The sequence below is a fragment of the Populus trichocarpa genome, chromosome 7 (genome assembly GCF_000002775.5).
Source record: "Populus trichocarpa isolate Nisqually-1 chromosome 7, P.trichocarpa_v4.1, whole genome shotgun sequence".
NCBI lineage: Eukaryota > Viridiplantae > Streptophyta > Magnoliopsida > Malpighiales > Salicaceae > Populus > Populus trichocarpa.
Window position 1 is genome coordinate 1,255,440 of NC_037291.2, and position 19,885 is coordinate 1,275,324.

At 33.2% G+C, this 19,885-nt stretch overlaps 1 protein-coding gene across 1 annotated transcript; it reads right to left on the reverse strand.

The window, feature by feature from the left end:
* Nucleotides 1–7,890: 7,890 nt before the first annotated feature.
* On the reverse strand, nucleotides 7,891–9,509 carry LOC7495523 (GATA transcription factor 5). Its single transcript, XM_002310251.4, has 3 exons — nucleotides 9,344–9,509; nucleotides 8,856–9,210; nucleotides 7,891–8,765 (listed from the first exon to the last, which is right to left on the reverse strand). The coding sequence occupies exons 1-3, from the start codon at nucleotides 9,439–9,441 to the stop codon at nucleotides 8,088–8,090; spliced, it is 1,131 nt and encodes a 376-aa protein (XP_002310287.2). The 5' UTR covers nucleotides 9,442–9,509; the 3' UTR covers nucleotides 7,891–8,087.
* Nucleotides 9,510–19,885: the final 10,376 nt, after the last annotated feature.

Sequence of the window (19,885 nt, forward strand, 5' to 3'; positions counted from 1 at the left end):
TTTGGGTTTTCAATGCTTTTCACTATTTTTGGATTTTTCTGAAAATTTATCAAAACATGGGTCAAAAATTGGGTAGCAACAAGGAGAACCTACAACAATATGAAAATATACTCAAAAGCAACTCAAACAAGAGATCCCAATACATAAAATAAAACCAGGTTTAGTCTCCTAAGTTTATGGACTAAAACGATAATTTTCCAAAACAGGGACCAAAACGTAATTTTACCAAAATTGGACCAATCTGGAAAATACATAACTATACTGCATTTTCACCCATAAACCATCCTTAATTCTGTCTAGAACGAACCAGGGACCGAACTGTAATTTTCATAAAGTTCAGGGACTAAAATGTAAATTCCCAAAATTGAGGGACCAAACTGAAAATATTCCAAATCAATTATCAAACTCAAATTCATCATCCTTAACCTCATAATAACACTGTCCAGAATCTCAAAATACAATTAGGGGTCAAATTATAATTTTCCCAAAGTTCAGGGACTAAACTGTAATTTCACAAATTGAGGGACCAAATTGAATTTTCGTCATCTTCAACCTCAAACCCAGAATTTTACAGATTACCTACTGTCATCTCCTGATTTCTAACACAATTTCACCATTCAAATAAAATCATAACTCAAAATCATCATCTTTACCTCCAATCTCTCACAATCAACTAATTAACCAATTACCCACAACAATCAACCCATAACCTTCCAATTAATTCATCAATCAAACTCAAAACATAATATTCAAAACCCTAACACTTATCAAAACAGAAATTAAGGCTTAAAGAACACACATTTATACATAATCTTACCTTTAAACTTATTTCCTCCAATTCTCTTCTCCTTTCCTTATCTTTCCCTCTTTTCTCTTCTTCTTCCTCCCCTTTTTCTTCTCTTCTCCCGTCAGTTTTCACTCTTAAAACACAGCTCTCTTCTTCTATTTTCTCTTCTATTTATATTTATCAACTCTTTGTTCAATTACTATAATACCCCTTATTCATTTACTCATTTTTAGCCTTCAAGGGCTTTATTGCCTTTTACCTACTCATTAAATTTCAAAACATCACAATATATCAAGGCATATTAGATATTCACATAATCATCAAAGAACATATATCATATCAAATAGAATTTGCTTTGACAGATTGCGAGTGCAAATTCAAGAATAAATGAGTACTCGGAAAATAAGCAACATATATAATTATTCAAGAAGTTAACGAGTTGTACTCATTATAAAATCAACATACATATTTACTTATCATATATGCATATTAAAGATTATCCCACTCACCCGGAAAATATAGAACTAAAAAGGAATGTCAGACGAAAGACCCGAAAATCCTATTGAGGATCGTTAGGAGAACCTACAACAATATGAAAATATACTCAAAAGCAACTCAAACAAGAGATCCCAATGCATAAAATAAAACCAGGTTTAGTCTCCTAATTTTATGGACTAAAACGATAATTTTCCAAAACAGGGACCGAAACGTAATTTTACCAAAATTGGACCAATCTGGAAAATACATAACTATACTGGATTTTCACCCATAAACCATCCTTAATTCTGTCTAGAACGAACCAGGGACTAACCTGGAACCAAATCTCAACACACCATCTTGATGGATAACAAAACCCGGAGCTCTCCCTAACTCCAACTCATCTCGAATCTTGCAAAGTCGCTCATCCTTCATTTGAGCTACTTTAATCCGGTCTACCAAGTCTGACTTAGCCTGAAAGTGAGCCAACAATGCTCCCGATTCACAAATCTTAAAACTAACCTTCTCATCCAACAATCCGTGTAACTCTTTAACCAAGGGTCTCCTCAACTCCTGAATATGAGCCAAACTACCCATAGATTTTCTGCTTAAGGCATCGGCAACAACATTTGCCTTGCCCGGGTGATACTGAATCGTGCAATCATAATCACTTAACAATTCCATCCACCTTCTTTGTCTCAAATTCAGATCCTTCTGCTGGAAGATATATTGAAGACTCTTATGATCTGAAAATATCTCACATGTCTCCCCATACAAGTAGTGTCTCCAAATCTTAAGGGCAAACACTACCGCAGCCATCTCCAAATCGTGTGTGGGGTAATTTTGCTCGTGCTTCTTCAACTTTCTCGAGGCATAAGCAATCACATTACCATTCTGCATCAAAACACAACCCAAACCAATCCTGGATGCATCACAGTACACGGTAAAACCACCAGACCCTGAAGGTACTGTCAAAATTGGAGCCGTAATTAACCTTTCTTTCAACTCCAGGAAACTCTTCTCACATTCTTCTGACCATTGAAACTTGACACTTTTCTGTGTCAACTTCGTCAACGGAGCAGCGATTCGGGAAAAATTCTCCACGAATCTCCTGTAGTATCCCGCTAAACCCAGGAAACTCCTAATCTCAGATACCATGACTGGTCTAGGCCACTGTTTAACTGCCTCCACTTTCTGTGGATCAACCTCTATCCCATTTTTGGACACCACATGTCCCAAAAACCCAACACTCTCTAACCAAAACTCACTCTTCGAGAACTTTCCATACAACTGATGATCTCTTAGAGTTTGAAGCACCAATCTCAAATGCTCTTCATGTTCCTCTTTACTTCTTGAATACACCAAGATGTCATAAATGAACACAATAACAAACTTATCAATAAACGGCCTAAAAACCCTGTTCATCATGTCCATAAAAGCCGCAGGTGCATTCGTTAACCCAAAAGACAACACTAGAAACTCGTAATGCCCATAACGAGTCCTAAAGGCAGTTTTAGGAATATCCTCATTCCTAATCCTCAACTGGTGATACCCCGATCGCAAATCAATCTTTGAGAAACATTGAGCCCCTTGTAATTGATCAAAAAGATCATCAATGCGAGGGAGTGGGTATCTATTCTTAACAGTGACCTTGTTCAATTGCCTATAGTCTATACACATCCTCATTGATCCATCCTTCTTCTTTACAAATAACACAGGTGCTCCCCACGGAGACACACTCGGACGAATAAACCCCTTATCTAACAAGACAGAATTAAGGATGGTTTATGGGTGAAAATCCAGTATAGTTATGTATTTTCCAGATTGGTCCAATTTTGGTAAAATTACGTTTTGGTCCCTGTTTTGGAAAATTATCGTTTTAGTCCATAAAATTAGGAGACTAAACCTGGTTTTATTTTATGCATTGGGATCTCTTGTTTGAGGCCATGCAGACCCTGGTTGACCTTTTAACTGAGAGAGAGAAGGAGAAGGATAAGAATGCATCTTCTACTTCCCATACCGTGCATGGGGTGAAAGTGCCATTGTCAGAGTTCCTTAAGCTGGCACCTCCTACTTTTAAGGGTGTTGATAACTCTGAGGACCCACAACAGTTTTTAGATGCAGTGTGGCGTAGGTGTGAGGCCATGGGGTGCACGGATCATCGTGCAGTGACTTTAGCAATGTAATGAGTATTATGGATTATTGTTTTTGTTTTAATTACTGATGAGGAGTTTTAAACTATCTTTTGGTTTCATCAGTTTTGAATAATATAAGATTTCTGAAGATTATGAAATGCTGCGTAATTTTGAATAAATTATTCTTTTGATATGTCCGTTTTGAGGCTTACCGCGGGCGGGGTGTCCTTCCGGCACCGCTCCTGCGTTGCCGGTCATGGACCCGGGATTCGGGTCGTGACAATACTCCTGACAATTCTTTAATGACCAGTGGACATCTAGAAAAGACCGAATTGATGTCAACACAAAGGCATCTCACTTTTCTACTGGAGGGTAAAATAGTAATTTTATTACAATAATCCGTAGTAATTTGTATATGATGCTACGGTGAAAAACCCACACCTGCACATGTCTCAGACCATAACTATAGGTTTTTAATTGTAGGTTTTTGTATAGTAATTTGTTAATTAAACTTTTCTTCTTCTTCTTTTACCTCCCAACATATCTCAGACCATAACTATATTGGGTATCCTTTTTCCAATTCTCAAATTTACCCTCCCCTGCACATGGACTGAGCACCAAACCTTAAATTAAAAACTCCAGGCCTTAACATTGCTGGAATGTTTTCTTGGAGACAACGGTTCTAAAAATAATCTCAAAAATCAGCACAGCAAGAACCCTAACTTTTTTATGATTTAGATAAGCTAAACGACTATCTTAAATTATGTATGGATGCATGCGCGCATGTATCGTAGAAAATATAAGCAAGAAAGGTTTGAGAACTAATGCCAAGGGCACATGATAAAACATCCATCCATGTCAAAGGGGTTGGATGAGGAGGGCACAATCACTATCACTACTACTAAGTAGATAATGTTGCTGATGGGGCTAGAAAAGCTTTGAGCATTTGGTCTTTGGATTTTCCAAGTGGAGTGCACAAGATCATAATCGCCACGTCACTCAAAACAACTGAAAGAGCCGGCCAATAAATTTGACCTTCCCTGATGGATATTCAACAAAATTAACAAGAAAAAAACTTTAATAACTTCTCATTTATTACCATCAAAATCAGCATCATCACTGCTACTTGATGGCTTCTTTAAAAAAGAAAAATATGTGGAGCTGAAAACATTTTATATTTATGATGTGTTTAAGAACATGCGGCACCTAGCTTGTGAGCAAATGCATGGTCTGTCGAGAAAGCCCTCTCTAGTCTTATCCAGGATGTAGCACCTCAAAGTCCACGAGGCTTGAACTCCACTACGAAATAGTGTCAAAACCCCACACAACTCTACCATCTAATCAAATCCTTCCTACCAGACTTTCATGATGCTGGCTTGTTGCTCTAATATCACAGACGTTTGAGAGTAGTTGGAACTGGTGGGAGATAGCCATCAAGTAACTGCCACGCAACAATATCAAGTGAGGTGCTTGCATTTGGAACTTTCCGCCTGCTTGTTACTTCATATAGGAGTTTTTCATTTAATTAAACTTCATGTTAGTTGTTGATAACTTGTATGTTAAATTAACTTGTATAAATTTCATCAATGAACAATTGATTATGTGCATTGCTTGACCTCATGGAAAGAAAAAAAAAATTGATTCTTATGGTATATATGAGATAAAATATTGCCAAATTGGGCATAAGAAGGAGAGACTTTCGTTTTCTTTGTTATTTTAGAAATGACTTGCGCTTGACTGGAGGAGGAAGAGGAGCCTTGTAGAAAAGCCTGGGGACTGCAATTTGACATATGGCAATTGGCATGCACATTGTAACTAACGTTTCAATTCTTAATTACTGATAACCTTGTATCACAAATCCGCCAGCAGCATTAAGATTTACTGTGTTCTGTGACATCCCAAGTGCGATTCTTGAACAAGAAAACGTATCTTGTTGTTCGTTTTTTGACCTTTACTTGAATTTTATGCCTTTGTCCTTGATATCTGTATTCATTGTACAGTGAAACACTCAGGTTTTTCAATGCAATTTTTATTGAAGCCACTTGAGAGCTCCAACGCATGAGTGGGACAAAAAGGAAAGAACTTGAACGATTAGGAGCATAGATTTTGAAAAGAGGTTAATTTGGACAGCAAATGTGTTTAGCATCGGCAATTCTCCCTTGCAGAGCAGATGAAGGGAAAACTAATTAAAGTATGTTTTCAAATTAAATTATATCCTTGTGGTCTTAGAGGATTTTTTTTATATAAAAAATTAATGAAGTGGGGTTCGGACATAGAGTTTCACTTTAACATGCAACAGCCTTCATGGATCAAAGGACGTGGAAAACTATGAAGGATGATTTGTCATTTGTTCTTGCATGACTCAATCAAATTCCAAATTTTAGAATCTTAAAGAGGGTTTAATTAATTTATCTTAGCAACTAGATTAATTTGGGATCTCCTATCGATTTTCGTTGGTGTTTATTATTTATATCATCTCAAGGATAAATGATATATATCTCAAAGCAACGCTAAACGTGAAATTACAGTACTGATGGATCATTTGCTTCAAAATTTTGTGATTGAACTCAAGAGATGCTTCGGGATCTTTCAACACAAACCCTGAGCAGTGCAGTACAGGGGAAAGATGGATCCAAAAGGTAAAAAAACAGATACCATCAAGATAATTAATTCATTGTAACGAACTTGCCTGATCTCAAGGCATGGAGTAAGTGCTTGAAGTAAGGTAAGCTAAAATGGCAGTGGTGAATAAATGCTTCAGTGCTGCCTAGCTGAATTTGTGAAAGTGTTGCAATGCCAAAGCCCACACTCTTCCCTTCTTCTCTCAAATCAAACCCTATTAGCCTAGCCTCTTTTCTAGTTGAAGCCATATCCATGATTCAAACATTAAGGTAATTAAAGTTGCTTAGTCACTCGCTCCAAGATTGTTAGTGCCCTTGCTTGAATGAACAAGTCCTGTTCAAATCACGTAAGATGTGTGAAAGTCTAGATCAAAGGCTGGCACGGTTCAGGAAGTGATCAAGTTATTCATTACCCCAGAGAGGATGCAATAAAAAGGGACTGCGACTGCAAATTGGTCTGCATTTTCAGAAGCTCCTTATAAAAACAAGTCAGGGTTGCCCCATGACATGAATGTGGGGAAGATGCCCGTCACTACATTCGATAAATCATTCAACTAAGTAGCCCATCTTGCAAAGTGGTTCAGGCTTCAAAAATGGCACCTGAGGAAAAAAATAGGTGCAAGAAAACAAGATTATCACTGTTGAAGCTGTGTACAGGAAAAGATTTGAAGATCAATGGAGGGAAATAACCAAAGGCACGCCATCCATCCACCATCCCAATGCTAATTTCAAACCTTGAACGCTCAACCTCCGTCTTTATGCCTTGGCCCAAATGTCTCTTTTATGCAAACAAAGGGTGGTCCATATCGGCATTCAGCAGCATCGAAAACCCATATTTACTGTATATGAAAAGAAAGTACCCATCAAAGATGACGAATAACACTCTCGCCAATATATCTGAACCCTCAGATTCCCCTTTCCAAGGGCAGGGATTTTATCAACTGCGAAAGTCTCACGCTACATGCATTACACTTTAAATGTTTTTCGTTTTTTAATAATTACTATAGAAGAAACACTCTCCTCTCTCACAAAATACCTCGACGTCAACAATGTTTTTATTTTCTAGGATAGGTGTGTGAATCGAGAGGAGAGGAAAAAGAGGAAATGAAAAAAAAAAAAAAAAAAAGATTTTCGTTGCGCTGTCAACAGTAATGGGAGAGAGCTACCAGCAACACTAAAATAGGTTATTATTGGAGGATAGAGGAGGTCTCAACTCTCAAGCATTGCCTAAACAAACTTGGGATTTTTTTATAACTCTTAAATTTAATCTAAAATTTCATCTTTTTAAAATTCAATACGAAACCCAACTAAGAAAAAAAAACAAAGAAGTAGATAAACCAAGTTCGTTGAAAAAAAAAATTTTAATCAAAATTTAAACAAGAAAACCGATAATGTTTTGGATCCACTCGAGAAGCACGACCCACTAAACCAACTCCAACAAAATTGAATTTAAAAACCAAGCTGTCTAATGATGGATCACGACAGACATGGGGCAACGCTAAGAGGATACAATGTATGACATCCATGGCACATCCTAGTCCAATCATTGTTTTTCATTAACGACTGTTTTTAGTATTTTTTTTAATCCGTAACTCAAACTCTCTATGCGCATTTTAGAATTCTCATCAACTCGAAATTTAATATGGCCACCATGTGGCGAGACTGGTCTTTCTTCCCAATTCTGCACACAACTGCTTCAGCTTTCATGATGTTCATGCTTTGCAACGGCCTTCAAGAAAAAACTCCAAGAGATGGACGGTTTCTATCTCAAGACTGTAATAATTTAGGGTTTTTTTATATGAATTGCCTGTCCTTAACCAGAACCACCTCCCTGAGCTTAATTAGCTTAAAATCAAAGGAAAATAAAACATCAAAAAACAAAGAGCACGATATTAAAGGTCGTCACTAATTCAGTTACAAATACTATATCTACCTCACCCACCCTGAAAGGAAAAATGTACACTAATAAACCGAACCTAAATAAAAACCGGTTTCAATGTCCCCGGTTCAATTTCCTATCCTCTCTTTTCCCTAATACCCTGCCTTCCTCTAGACTACGATTCTAACCTACCCAAAACTGGGTACAAAGGGTTGGGCCAGACCTGGTTCAGTCGGAACCAAACCCTCCTTATTCCTTCGCATTTCAAGCACTTTACGATGATGGTTCGAGTGCAATTCCTTTGAGAAAGTTGGGCTGCAAGCCGGTCTGTACTCGGGCAGTAACCGACCCGACTTGTATCGAACCCCGCAAGCATTGCAAAGGGTTTTGGAACCATTTGGACCGGCTCTCCATTGTGGAGTCTTTTGAACCCCACAATGGCTGCACCTCCTCGACGAGTTGGAACCACAACCTTTTGCCGCTGCCTCAACAGCCGGTTTTTTCATCTTTTTCGCCACCGGTTTCTCGAACCAAACCGGTTCAACTTTCAAACAGGGTTTGGAGTAAACTAACCAAGGGCTTGAAGGGCTTGAAGAGGATGTTGAAGAGGAGGAACTTGATGATTCTGTTAAAGAGGGCGACCCGAGTGGCCAAACTCTTACACCATTTCTTGTTCTCTTGCTTCTAGCCTTGCCTGGAACCGGGGTCTTAAACAAGGGCTCTTCTAAAACCAACTTCTCCTGTTCCACCGGGTTCTCTTTTTTCGGCTCCGGCGGAGAAACATTTGTCGGAAACGGAGCGGCGTATTCCGAGTTGGAATCCTCCACAAAATGTGACAGCCATTCAAGACTTGCAAAATCATCCGTCTGTAAAAAATGGCACCTTTTCAGTGAAAAAAATAGCCAACAAATTAAGTATTCAAAGAAAGAGAGAATGGAGAGAGCAGGGCCACTAACCGGCACACAAAGTTCACTTGTAGGAACAGAAAAAAAATCATCTTTGACAGCAAAACCAGGACTACTGTCACTGTTTTTGTCTTCTTCAAGGGCTTCTTGCTTAGGAGAAACAGAAACAGAAAAAACACAAGGTTTCTCTTTATCTCCCCCCTCCTCCTCTTCTTCTTCAATGAAGTCGTTTTCATTAGAGAAGTCTAAGAGCTTTTCAACAGAGAAATCATCAGACGACATGCCGTTGGGAACATTAACTGCCCAAAAATCGTCTAAAACTTGCGGGCTAAATTTCATGGCCATTTCTTTTCTAAAACTGGTCTTCAAAGCGCCTTCAACACATTCCATTTCTTGTTTCTTGAACCTAAAAACAAAAAGCAAAGGACACACAAAACAAAACCCAGAAATTTAAAAACTTGATAGCAAAACCAAGAGAGAGGAGAGAAGAGAAGACACAACGGGTGTGTGCGTGTGTATATATACTCGCAGAGGTATACCTGAAGCGAAGAGGATAAGAGAAGGAGAGGAGAGAAGGGGTTGTGAATTTTGGAGAGGAGAAGAGTTTGGTAAAGCATTGAATGAGAGATGAAAGCATGCCTATACCATAAGTGCCAGTTTCTTTCTTTTTTTATTTTATTTATTTTTTCTCTGTTTTTTTTCCAAGTATTTATATAAAACAGTAGTTATCTCTCTACTGTTTTTTTGTTATCTCTCTATTTATTTATTTGGACGAATTTAATTTATTTTATGCGTTTGCAGTTTAAGAAATAACGTCCTAATGTCACATTTTTTCTACTGAAATTACGAGGACTACCCCTTTGAATTTTCAAAGCCAGATACTCTTTTACATTGTTACCTAAATTAGTAAATTGGTTGACCTTCTTAGGGTTCAAATTATGGTCATATACAATTGAGTTCATATAGTTTATTTTGGATTTCAATTGAAGTATTTTTCTTCTTTTTTTTAATTTTAGAAATCATAATTTTTATTTGAATTCAAACCCAGTGTAATATTATAAAAAATAATCCACTTATCCAGTATATATTCAAAAAATATTTAAAGTGTGATTGAAGTTTAATCTTTATTTATAAGAATTTGGTAGTGTAATAACGATTAATTTTTAAAATATATTTTATTTAAAAATATATTAAAATAATATTTTTAAAAAAATTAAATTTTACCCGACCGTTCTATTAGGAAGCAATACCAATTCAGAGCTTAGAAGAATCGTTATACTAATTATATTCAATTTGTACAAATATGGAAAGTGCATCCATCTATTGTTAAATAAAATTACAAAGATGTAATTAAATTGGATATATGTGTTAATAACTTTATAGTTTTCAATAGTAAACGGTAATTGTGAATTAAATTCAATTCGTAGAATCCAGTCCTTCCGTGTATGTTAAGATTTATATTCAAACTATGAAATTTAGATTTATTGTAAATATAATTCATCTAGTTAATATATAATATTTTATTTGGTTCATTGTTTCGGGACATATTAAACAAATACAAAGAAAATATAAATGTATTTGGTTAAGAAAATATAAACAAAAACATAAAATAAATCTATGAATTTATGTATTTTAAAAGTATAAAAGATATATCTTATTTGTTTTCAAGTTTTTTATCTTAAAATAGTAAATAAATACTATTTAATTAACTAATTTAATTTTTCTTCTTTGCTAATTTGAATTGATTTGACTTAATTGCTACCAAAATAAGATTATATCAATCAATTGTAACATAGTTAAAAACGAAACTCACGACAAACTAGAAGGACTAAATTCATTTACAAAAAAGAGTTGGTTTTGTTACAAATACAAGGCAATTAAAACCATTCAAGAGAGGTTTGTTTTTCTGTTCAAAAGCGTCTTTGAACAAATTTAAAAAAATATTTTTATTTTTATTTTAAATTTTTTTATATAATTTTAGATTATTTTGATATTTTAATATCAAAAATAATTTTTTAAAAATAAAAAATATATATTATTTTAATATATTTTTAAATAAAAAATATTTTAAAAAACAACGGAATAGTATCCGAAATATAAAGATGTCTAACTTCGTATTTAATCTAATTCAGAAACTCTCTTATTTCATTATTTAATTTAATTTATTTATTTATTGATCTGTCCGGCCTTTCAAACCTCAAATTCGTGACGGCCTAGAAAACCGCCACCTTTTGTTTTTTCTTTCTTTCTTTTTTACTTTTCTTACTTGGTTAGATTTTTCCCATCTCTTTTAACTAATCATCATTCATAATGCCTACCCCGCTTTGATTGCTTACTGTTTTTTATTATTTGCTTTAGGGCGAACTACAATCATGCCCTCTATTTATTTACTAAATTTCATCTTGGTCCCTCTCTTACTGATTACACTGGCAATATCCTCCACTAATCAGAAATATGTAACTTTTATGTACTATTCAATAGAGCAAATTAACATCTCACCGTGGGAAGAGATTGACATGATTTTGATCATAGTTATTAAGCATGATCCGAGAGCTGACTTGACGCAAAGCTCGAGTCTTAGATGAGCAGAATAACTCAAAAATTAAAAAAAAAATCAATAGGTTTTTAACCTGGTTGCGGGTTGATTTGTCAGGTCGATCGAGTCAAAACAAGTCAACTCTAGATTGGATTTTTTTTCACAGCTTGAACCAGGTAACAGATCGGTTAGGTCTTGATTCAACCAACTAGGATGGGTCGGGTTTGATAACAATAATTTTGTTGGGTTCATGGTTACCAACTTAACATTGGTGCAATTAGTAGGAGAGGGACCTAATTGAAACCTCGCAACAGACACAGAACATAATTATAGTTTGCCCTTTGCTTTATTGCTAAGTTAAACAAGAGAAGTAATTAATTACATGTAACAGAATTCAACTAGGAATGCATTTTAGACGTTTTCAAAGCGTGTGCGAATCTGTAATGTGTACATGTACCTGTATTTTTCAACACGTTATGCTGTGATTGTCTTCATTGTTTATGTGGCAAACTTTACGTGAACATATTTAATTTTATGTAACATCCAGACGATAATTAACATTTAACCTGTCAAGAAACTTGTGCAAGCTTGAGACAAAGCTTGAGACAGAAGAAAATCAACAGGTACGAAAAATAATGGGCATTGAAACATTATCAGTGAATTAATAAATGAAACCGTAATGAAGATCAATTTCTTATCTAACCCATAATTATTTATATAATTACTTGAAACTTTATCTCTATTATTACATCTCGATCCATTGTCAGATTGTTTGTGAAACATGTGTTACTGTGCTTATGATGTCGAGATATTGCCTGCTTTTATTATGATTGATTTGCTTTTGATCATCCACTTCGGCGTCTTGCCAAGCATGCTATCAGCTCAAGGGAGAGGTGGGAAATTTCTTATAAAAGCATAAAACGAAATTTCTCGATATATGTAATATCCCACATTGATAATAGTGTGATATTTAACTTTATTAAGAGTGTTAATTGCTAACTTGTCATACACGTTTTAGAATATTAGATTTAAAAATAGACTTGCGTCATCAGAAACAAAATAGATAAGAATTATCCACGTATACCAAGTATGATGATGGACGAGTTCTAAGGGAAGGCAAGGATCAATTTAATTATAAATGTTTTTTATATATATATAAATGTATTTTTAAATATTTATTAATTAGTTCATGATACATACATACATGTTCGTTTATCGAATAAACTCCCCCGTCAGTCTTTTGTTTTCTTTTCCTAAACTTGCTGGTTCGAGATATATATACCTCGTGAGATTATCAAAAAAGATATCCATAATTACTAATAAATAAGTCAATAAAATGCCGTCTAAGAAAATCATAAAATAATAAGAAAATCTATTTGATAATTAGCTTAATCTTAATTTATGGTTAGCATTAACTGTGACTCGTTAATCAGAGGGTAGCAAGTAGGTTTGTTCAACTAAAATAGTTGGGTTTGTTTCTAAGTTATCATTTTGAATTCTAATCTAACGATAGATTTCAGGGGAGAAAAAAAAATCTCATCAATGGACTGGTTGATTTGAGAGTATCTTAACAACTTAATAACTAGTCGATTACCCGTACGTTACCTGGTATACTATAATTCTTAATTAGTGTTTATAGTTATTATTTTAACAACTTAATTTAATTATTTTATAGTTTTGTAAAATATATATTTTTTTAAATAATTACTGACGGAATTACATACGGTTTGTTTCCGAGAAAATTACCGACGGAATGAAAAAATATTTTTCTTGCTTTTTCCGTCAGTAAATCTATCGGTAATAACATTTTTTTCTATTACCAACAGACTTATCGACGAATAAAAAATTACCGACGAAAGATTCACTGACGGAAACTTTTCATCGGTGATTTTTTACCAACGGAATGGTAGTGCAAATACCAACGGAAAATTCCGTTGGTAAATCTAAAGATTTTGATAGTGAGTTCATACATATTTGAAACTTTGTTGAGGTTTTGAGAGAGAAGTTTGTCAATGTAAACCTAGTAACCTAGTATTTAGCTTAATTAATGTAAGAGGGTTTTTTTTTGGGGGAAAATAAGTATATTTTTTAGTTATTGTTTTTAAGCTTAGAAACTTTTATTTTTTAATTCTTATTTTAATTATATTTTTTCTAGTTTGTTTCTATTTAAAATGAATACTTTTTCCAATTTATTTTTTATATTCAGTGTTATTAGGGGTTTTCTAGTGTTTTTTTTATATATAAAGAGTTGTAATTGTCTTTCAGTAAGTGAGATATAAATGAATAAAATTAAATATTTTATTAGTCTCCCCATATTTATATAGTTATAGGGTTCTTCGTCTTTGAGAATTTTAATTTGTAACAAAATCTTTATAATTCATTTCTGTTTGCGCCAGTTGGTATCAAAGTCCAACAATCTTCGATGCTTAGTTACAATTAATGATGGTTAGTTATTGTGTGCTATTGAATAACTATAACTATAAGAAGTCGTAGAATAAAATGTGCATATTTAAGAGGGGATGAAGAGGTTCCCCTCGAGAATGAGACGTCGAGTAACTAGTATGTTATTTGTGTTTGCGTCAGTTGTTGTTATTAAAAATCCTAACGAAAGGATCCACGATGGAGCGGCTCCCACAAAGGTGTTGTGCTAGGAATTCATGACGGGGCTCCTCACACAAAGGTTTTAGGTATCCAATATGGGGGTGATCTACACAAAATAATGTCCATTGTGGATGAGGGTTTCTAATTGAGGCTTAAACTTAAGGATGTGTTCTTTCCAGCCCGAAGAGGCTGATGCAAGATGGTTTTTAGAATACTAAATATTTTTCTTTATTATTTTTTATGTTTTTGTATTTAGGAATTTTATTTTTTCCTATTTTTAGTTTAATTATGATTTTTCTAGTTTTTTTTAAAGAGAATAGTTTTCCGAGTTTACATTTTATATCCAGTTTTATTAAGGTTTTTTCAATTTAACTTTATATATAAAGAGTTGTGATAGTTATAATGTTTATGAACTCGAGAGTCTTAACTTGTAACAAACTTTATTATTCTTCACTTTTGTTTATGTAAATAATGATAAAATCTAACTAGAAAGTTACTTGATTTAATATATAGATTGTAAATCAAGTGTGTTGACTCACAGTTTAACTTGAGTTTTTTTTTTTTTTGTGTTTATTGAACAAAATTTAAAAGATATGGTTTTATTAAAGAAAATAATTAAATTTTCTACTAATCTAGCCCGGGTATCCACGAGCCTGTTTGGAAATGTGGTTGCGGTTATTTTTCAAAGTGCTTTTCACTCGGGAATGTATCAAAACAATATTTTTTTTAAAAAAAATTATTTTTGATATCAGCACATCAAAACGAAGTAAAAACACCAAAAAAATATTAATTTAAAATAAAATAATAATAATTTTTTTAAAAATATTTTTAAAACATAAAAATAAATAGTAACCGAATGTGGGATTTGAGTATGAAGTTTTAGCGGCCTCTTGCGGCCAGGTAGGACGAATTGAGAAGGCATATACCCTCCTCGATATTTCCGTATAAATATTCCCCTTCTTTTTATTCCTTTGGAAAATCAATTTGATGCCCTCTCGGCTATAAATAAGTGGGAAAATGTTCAAACACAAGAGAATTCGGACAGCTTATGTGCATGCACACTTTTGTTCCGAAGTAGTCGTAATAATGAACAAAGTTCATGACAGGACCTGCCTTCTAAGCAAAGAGACGCAAAAGTTGATACAAAAACCGAAGGTCCAGCTTTTGTCCCCAAACGGAAATGATTCCCCTCTCTTATCTTCCTTCCATGGAGGACAATACCCCTCCTTATCCGCTTTATTAAAAGGCAATTTAATATTCAAAATTTGCTCCTAGTTTTAGTTTTTGCTGTTAGATTTTTTGATTTTTAATTAATATTTTTTAGATCGTTTTGTTAGGCTGGTAATAAAAATAAATTTTAAAAAATAAAAAAATATTATTTTAATATATTTTCAAGTAAAAGATATTTTAAAAAACAATTATTATTATAATTCTAGACAGTACTTAAATCTATTTGATATTATATCCTTCTCTTTAACTAGATGACATGTGTACATACGAGTATGTTGGGTACGGTAGCGAGGATTGTTGAAATTATGTTTTGTGTCCAACTATAATTTAAAAATACTTGGTTAATATTTGATGTGTTTTCCGCACTTTATAATTTTACATGAATTTCACTAATTTTTTTTTAAAGTTTTGTCTATCAAAAATAAAATAAAAAAAATATATTTTTTAAATTATTTTTTCAAACTGTAATTATAAAAACTGTTTAAATAAATAACGCTAAGATGATAGGGATAATATCGCTTTGAAAATCAAGACGTTGCAGTAACAACACAAACCTAATATTGTATCAGCAAACACTTCAAAAGCATGGGTGTGGGAAAGTTAAATACGTATCTTTAATTCCTAAATTTGGACTCTTTTTAGTTTTTTTTCTACCCATAAAGAAAGAAAGTCGGCTCCACGTCATTTTCAGCCGTCCTAACTCCTAAGTGGTTTTCTGACGTGGTGTCTTCCTATTGAATACAATCCTGCCGATTTACGTGTAGTTAGTCCACGGTGTTTTTCAGAAAATTCGAGTGTTTTAAATTTTGAATTTTGAATTCGTTAGTTTCATCATGCCCTCCCTCCCCCCCTCTTTTACAACTTTGAACATAATTGTCAACAAAGTTTGACTAATTTGGCTTTTCGAAAAGCAAATAAATAAATAAAAAACCCTAAATTGAGTAACAACTAACAGGTTGTGCTACCAAAGAGAATGTTTGATCTTGTTACAGACCCGCTTCTTTTATAAAAAGTGGGTTTACAAAAATTATTTTTCAAATTTCTTTGTATTTATTTTTTAATAGAAAAGTTTATCAATAAAAAATATTTTTTAATTAAAAAAGAATTTAGCTTGATTTATAGAAAAATGCTTTTCTTTTATCTCGGGATGAATATATTTTCTAGAAGTTGTAAAAAATATCATGTTATTTGTTGATTATGTCAAATTTGATCATCAATCTTTTATTTTTATTTTTTTTGTTATTTGTTTTTCTTTTATCCTTTTTATAATTGAAATTTTTATACCTATCATATACTTTTTTTATTGTTATTTATTTAATTTAAAATAATTTATGAGATTGAGATTTTTTTTCTAATTTGATCATCTTTCAACTTTTTTATTTGTCAGATTTAATTCTTATTCTTTCAATTGCTATTTTTTTTATCTTAAATAATTTATAAAATTAGATTTTTTTTTCAATTTCATATCTTGTTCCAACTTTTTTATCTGTCAAATTTTGTTTTTATTTTTTTTATTGTTATTCGTTTTATTTAAAATAATTTCAGATTTTTCATATTTAATCCTTATTCTTTTAATAAACTTAAAAAAATAAATTAAAATATTAACAAGTTATTTTCTAGTTTATTTTTCATTACATAGCCAAATACTGAATAATATTTTCCAACTTATTTTTCATAATACTATTAAACATAAAAAGATTTACTTTTCATGGAAAACATTTAAAAAAAAAATACTTCAAGTAAACAAATAAGACCATAGTTTCTGTTTCTTTTCCAATTAAGTAGAAAAAATCATTTGGTTAATTAAATATTTTTTGTACTGACCCTCACATATAATTATGTTTTAAACTTTGATTATGTAGAATTAGAATAATCTATTTTTCATTTATGGTGCATGCCTAATCTCATTTCACAACAATTTTAATTAAATGCATATTTTATAATTTATATTTTTAAAATCGTAACTAAATTTTTTTTCTCAAATTTAATTTTTTTAAACTATAAAAGTTATCACAAAACCAAACATACACTAATTTAATATGGTACATCAGATCAACCTGAGATCCAGACAAATCATCCTTATACCCATGATGGGTCTTAAAAAAACCAATCTAGTATGACCCGATAAGTTTATGATATAGTAAAAAACATGTTGACTGTTTTTTTAAATAAAAAAATTGATTTTAGTTATTTTTAATTTTTTATTTACTAGGATTAACCTATTTTAAGCTGGCGCATCCGTGACGAAGCCCTGCAGCGAGTTTAATCTTGGCGTGGAGTTTAATAATTATGGTAACAGGTTAGCACTGTTTACAAGATTATTATTTTTTTTTGAATTCTGGGGGTTCACTGTCAAAGGCAGTCTGTTCTTGGAAGACTGTGTACAAAAATCGGTACGGGAAAAGGGCAGAAGAAACAAACATAAAGTACGGAATCTACTGAAATTTCCGACGAGGAAATCGTCTCTTGTTTTGGCAGTACAATCTCATCCGATATCGTAACTAAGACATATAAAATCTGTAAGACATGCTTCAGGAAGTTTCCTGCAGCAGTACAAGAGATGCTAAACTCAAGTGCCTTCCATACAAGATTTATTTCCATGTCTTCAAGCACCCTCTACTTCAAAAATGGTCTTGATCGATGCTGTACAGGTGACACTTTTCTATGCCGTTCGGAGTCGTGTTTCTTTTATTTTGATCGGGAAGTCTTGTCATTTGGTTTTGCACATCTGTTAAACCCAACCTAGCCCGGTTTGGCTAGATGAGAAGAGCCCGACTATACACTTCGAGAATAAAATTGGGATTGCGATTAAATTCTGAAAATGCTACATCATCAAGTGATTTTCGTCTAATTTATATAGTGTCATTGAATAATGTTAAATATTAGTTTTTTTGAATAAAACACAATTAAAAATAAAAAATAAAATTTTTTATTTTTACTGGATCGGATCCGGTTCAATGCATTTAGTTTTGGACCGGAACCGGTCTGGCCAGAAAAGTAAAGAATGTCTTCACTGTTCACGTGAACAGTAGAGAGTGATTCACTCTCCACGGCATAAGAAGCAATATTGTGCCGCTTTCAGTAATCCTGCGTTTTCAACGCAGATAATGATAGGGCCGATGAACAGTTAATAGAGTTTTATTCGTTACTTAACGTTTGTTTGACGTGTTTTGCTTCAAAAGCAGACGCAATCACGGAAACAAACAGGCTTTAAGTCAACTCGTTGAATATGTGACACAAACTTTGGACCGAATGGGTTGAATAACTTTGATTTTGAAATCCAAGTGGGTTTGATTGCATAGTTTAACTCTATTTTATAATTTTAGAAGGTGAGTTTTCTGTCTAAAGAATTGTACACTTTTGAAAATATACTCATTAAACACATCATAATCACATTTTATGATGAATATTCATTAAACACATCATAATCACATGAAAATATACTCTTAAAACCCCATGCAGAAAAAAAAATCTCAGTCAATGCCCAAGAATCTATGATAGCCATAGTATTGCTCATTAAATTCCCAAACCATGTTAATTGACATTTGAAACGTCGACTGAATTATTTTGAATTTCCTTTTTATTAATAGGGTTTTCAATGAAAATATATATAACAACCCATAATTGAATATTTCTGGTCCCTGTAATCAATTTCGAAGAACCTAATGATAGCTTGGATCAGCTGGAAGTAGGAGGTCCATGAATTTGAATAATGGGTTTCGTTTGTTTAAGCCTCTACTTTTGCTTTCTAGGTTGAAAAACCAGTAAAATAAAATGATGTTTTTTTTTTACAAATATTTTCAAATTAATTGTCTAATGGATCACTAGTCCAACATGGGCACGCACCATAATGGAAAGTTGACCACAGTAGTGGTGATGATGTTTTCGTAGTGAAAATGAAAAGTGAAAACAGCCAAGGGTAAAGGAAATTACTGCAAAATACTTTACTACTGCCAATGTCTATCTATCATCCCTCTCTCCTTTCATGATTGAGTGAATTCCTTGAGAGTTGTGGTCCGTGGCATGGGTAACATTAAGTATTAAGTCTATATTATATATTATATTCAAAAAAAAAACTAAAGCTCTTATTGAAATTTCTGTGCATGCAGAGATAATCCACCATGGATTATAACAGTAAATGTTCTTTGGTTTTCGTTTTGGCTTCGTGGGAAGTGTGTTTTTATCCGTAGATATGTATTTTAGTGGGTCTTTGGCTATGAAAAGACAACTCATAGTTAAATTAAATCATTAAAAAAAAAACGTAGGAGTGCTCATATATATATATATATATATATATATATATATATATATATATATATTTTAGTTTAACGTTGGTGTCCGGGCCAGTTTGCGCGTACCTCGACTAATTCCACGGGCCCTGAAATTAACGACCATGTAAGCCTCCAGTGGCCATCATATGAGCAACCACAGGGCTCGAACCTGAGACCACAGAGAGAGCAAACCTCTTGGTCCCAAACTTTTACCACTAGGCTACCACCTAGATGGTTGCTCATATTAATTTTTAATGTGGAGTGTGATGCATCATATCAAACCCGATCCGGGGTTGATCAAGTTAAGGAGCCGAATCTTGGGTTTTATGGTCAGCCTGGAAAAAATAAAAAAAATATTTAAAATTTTAATATTTTATATGAAAAAATTAAGAAAAAATCCATGTGAATATATGCTATACATATTGTAAATAATGAAGTTTAAG

What these genes read in the sequence shown, in the direction of transcription:
- LOC7495523 (XM_002310251.4), bottom strand. Translation starts at nt 9,441, where the DNA reads ATGCTTTCATCTCTCATTCAATGCTTTACCAAACTCTTCTCCTCTCCA. An exon ending in TCTTATCCTCTTCGCTTCAG is followed by an intron (nt 9,211 to 9,343) that starts GTATACCTCTGC and finishes TTTTGTTTTTAG; the next exon opens with GTTCAAGAAACAAGAAATGG. An exon ending in CAAGTGAACTTTGTGTGCCG is followed by an intron (nt 8,766 to 8,855) that starts GTTAGTGGCCCT and finishes CATTTTTTACAG; the next exon opens with ACGGATGATTTTGCAAGTCT.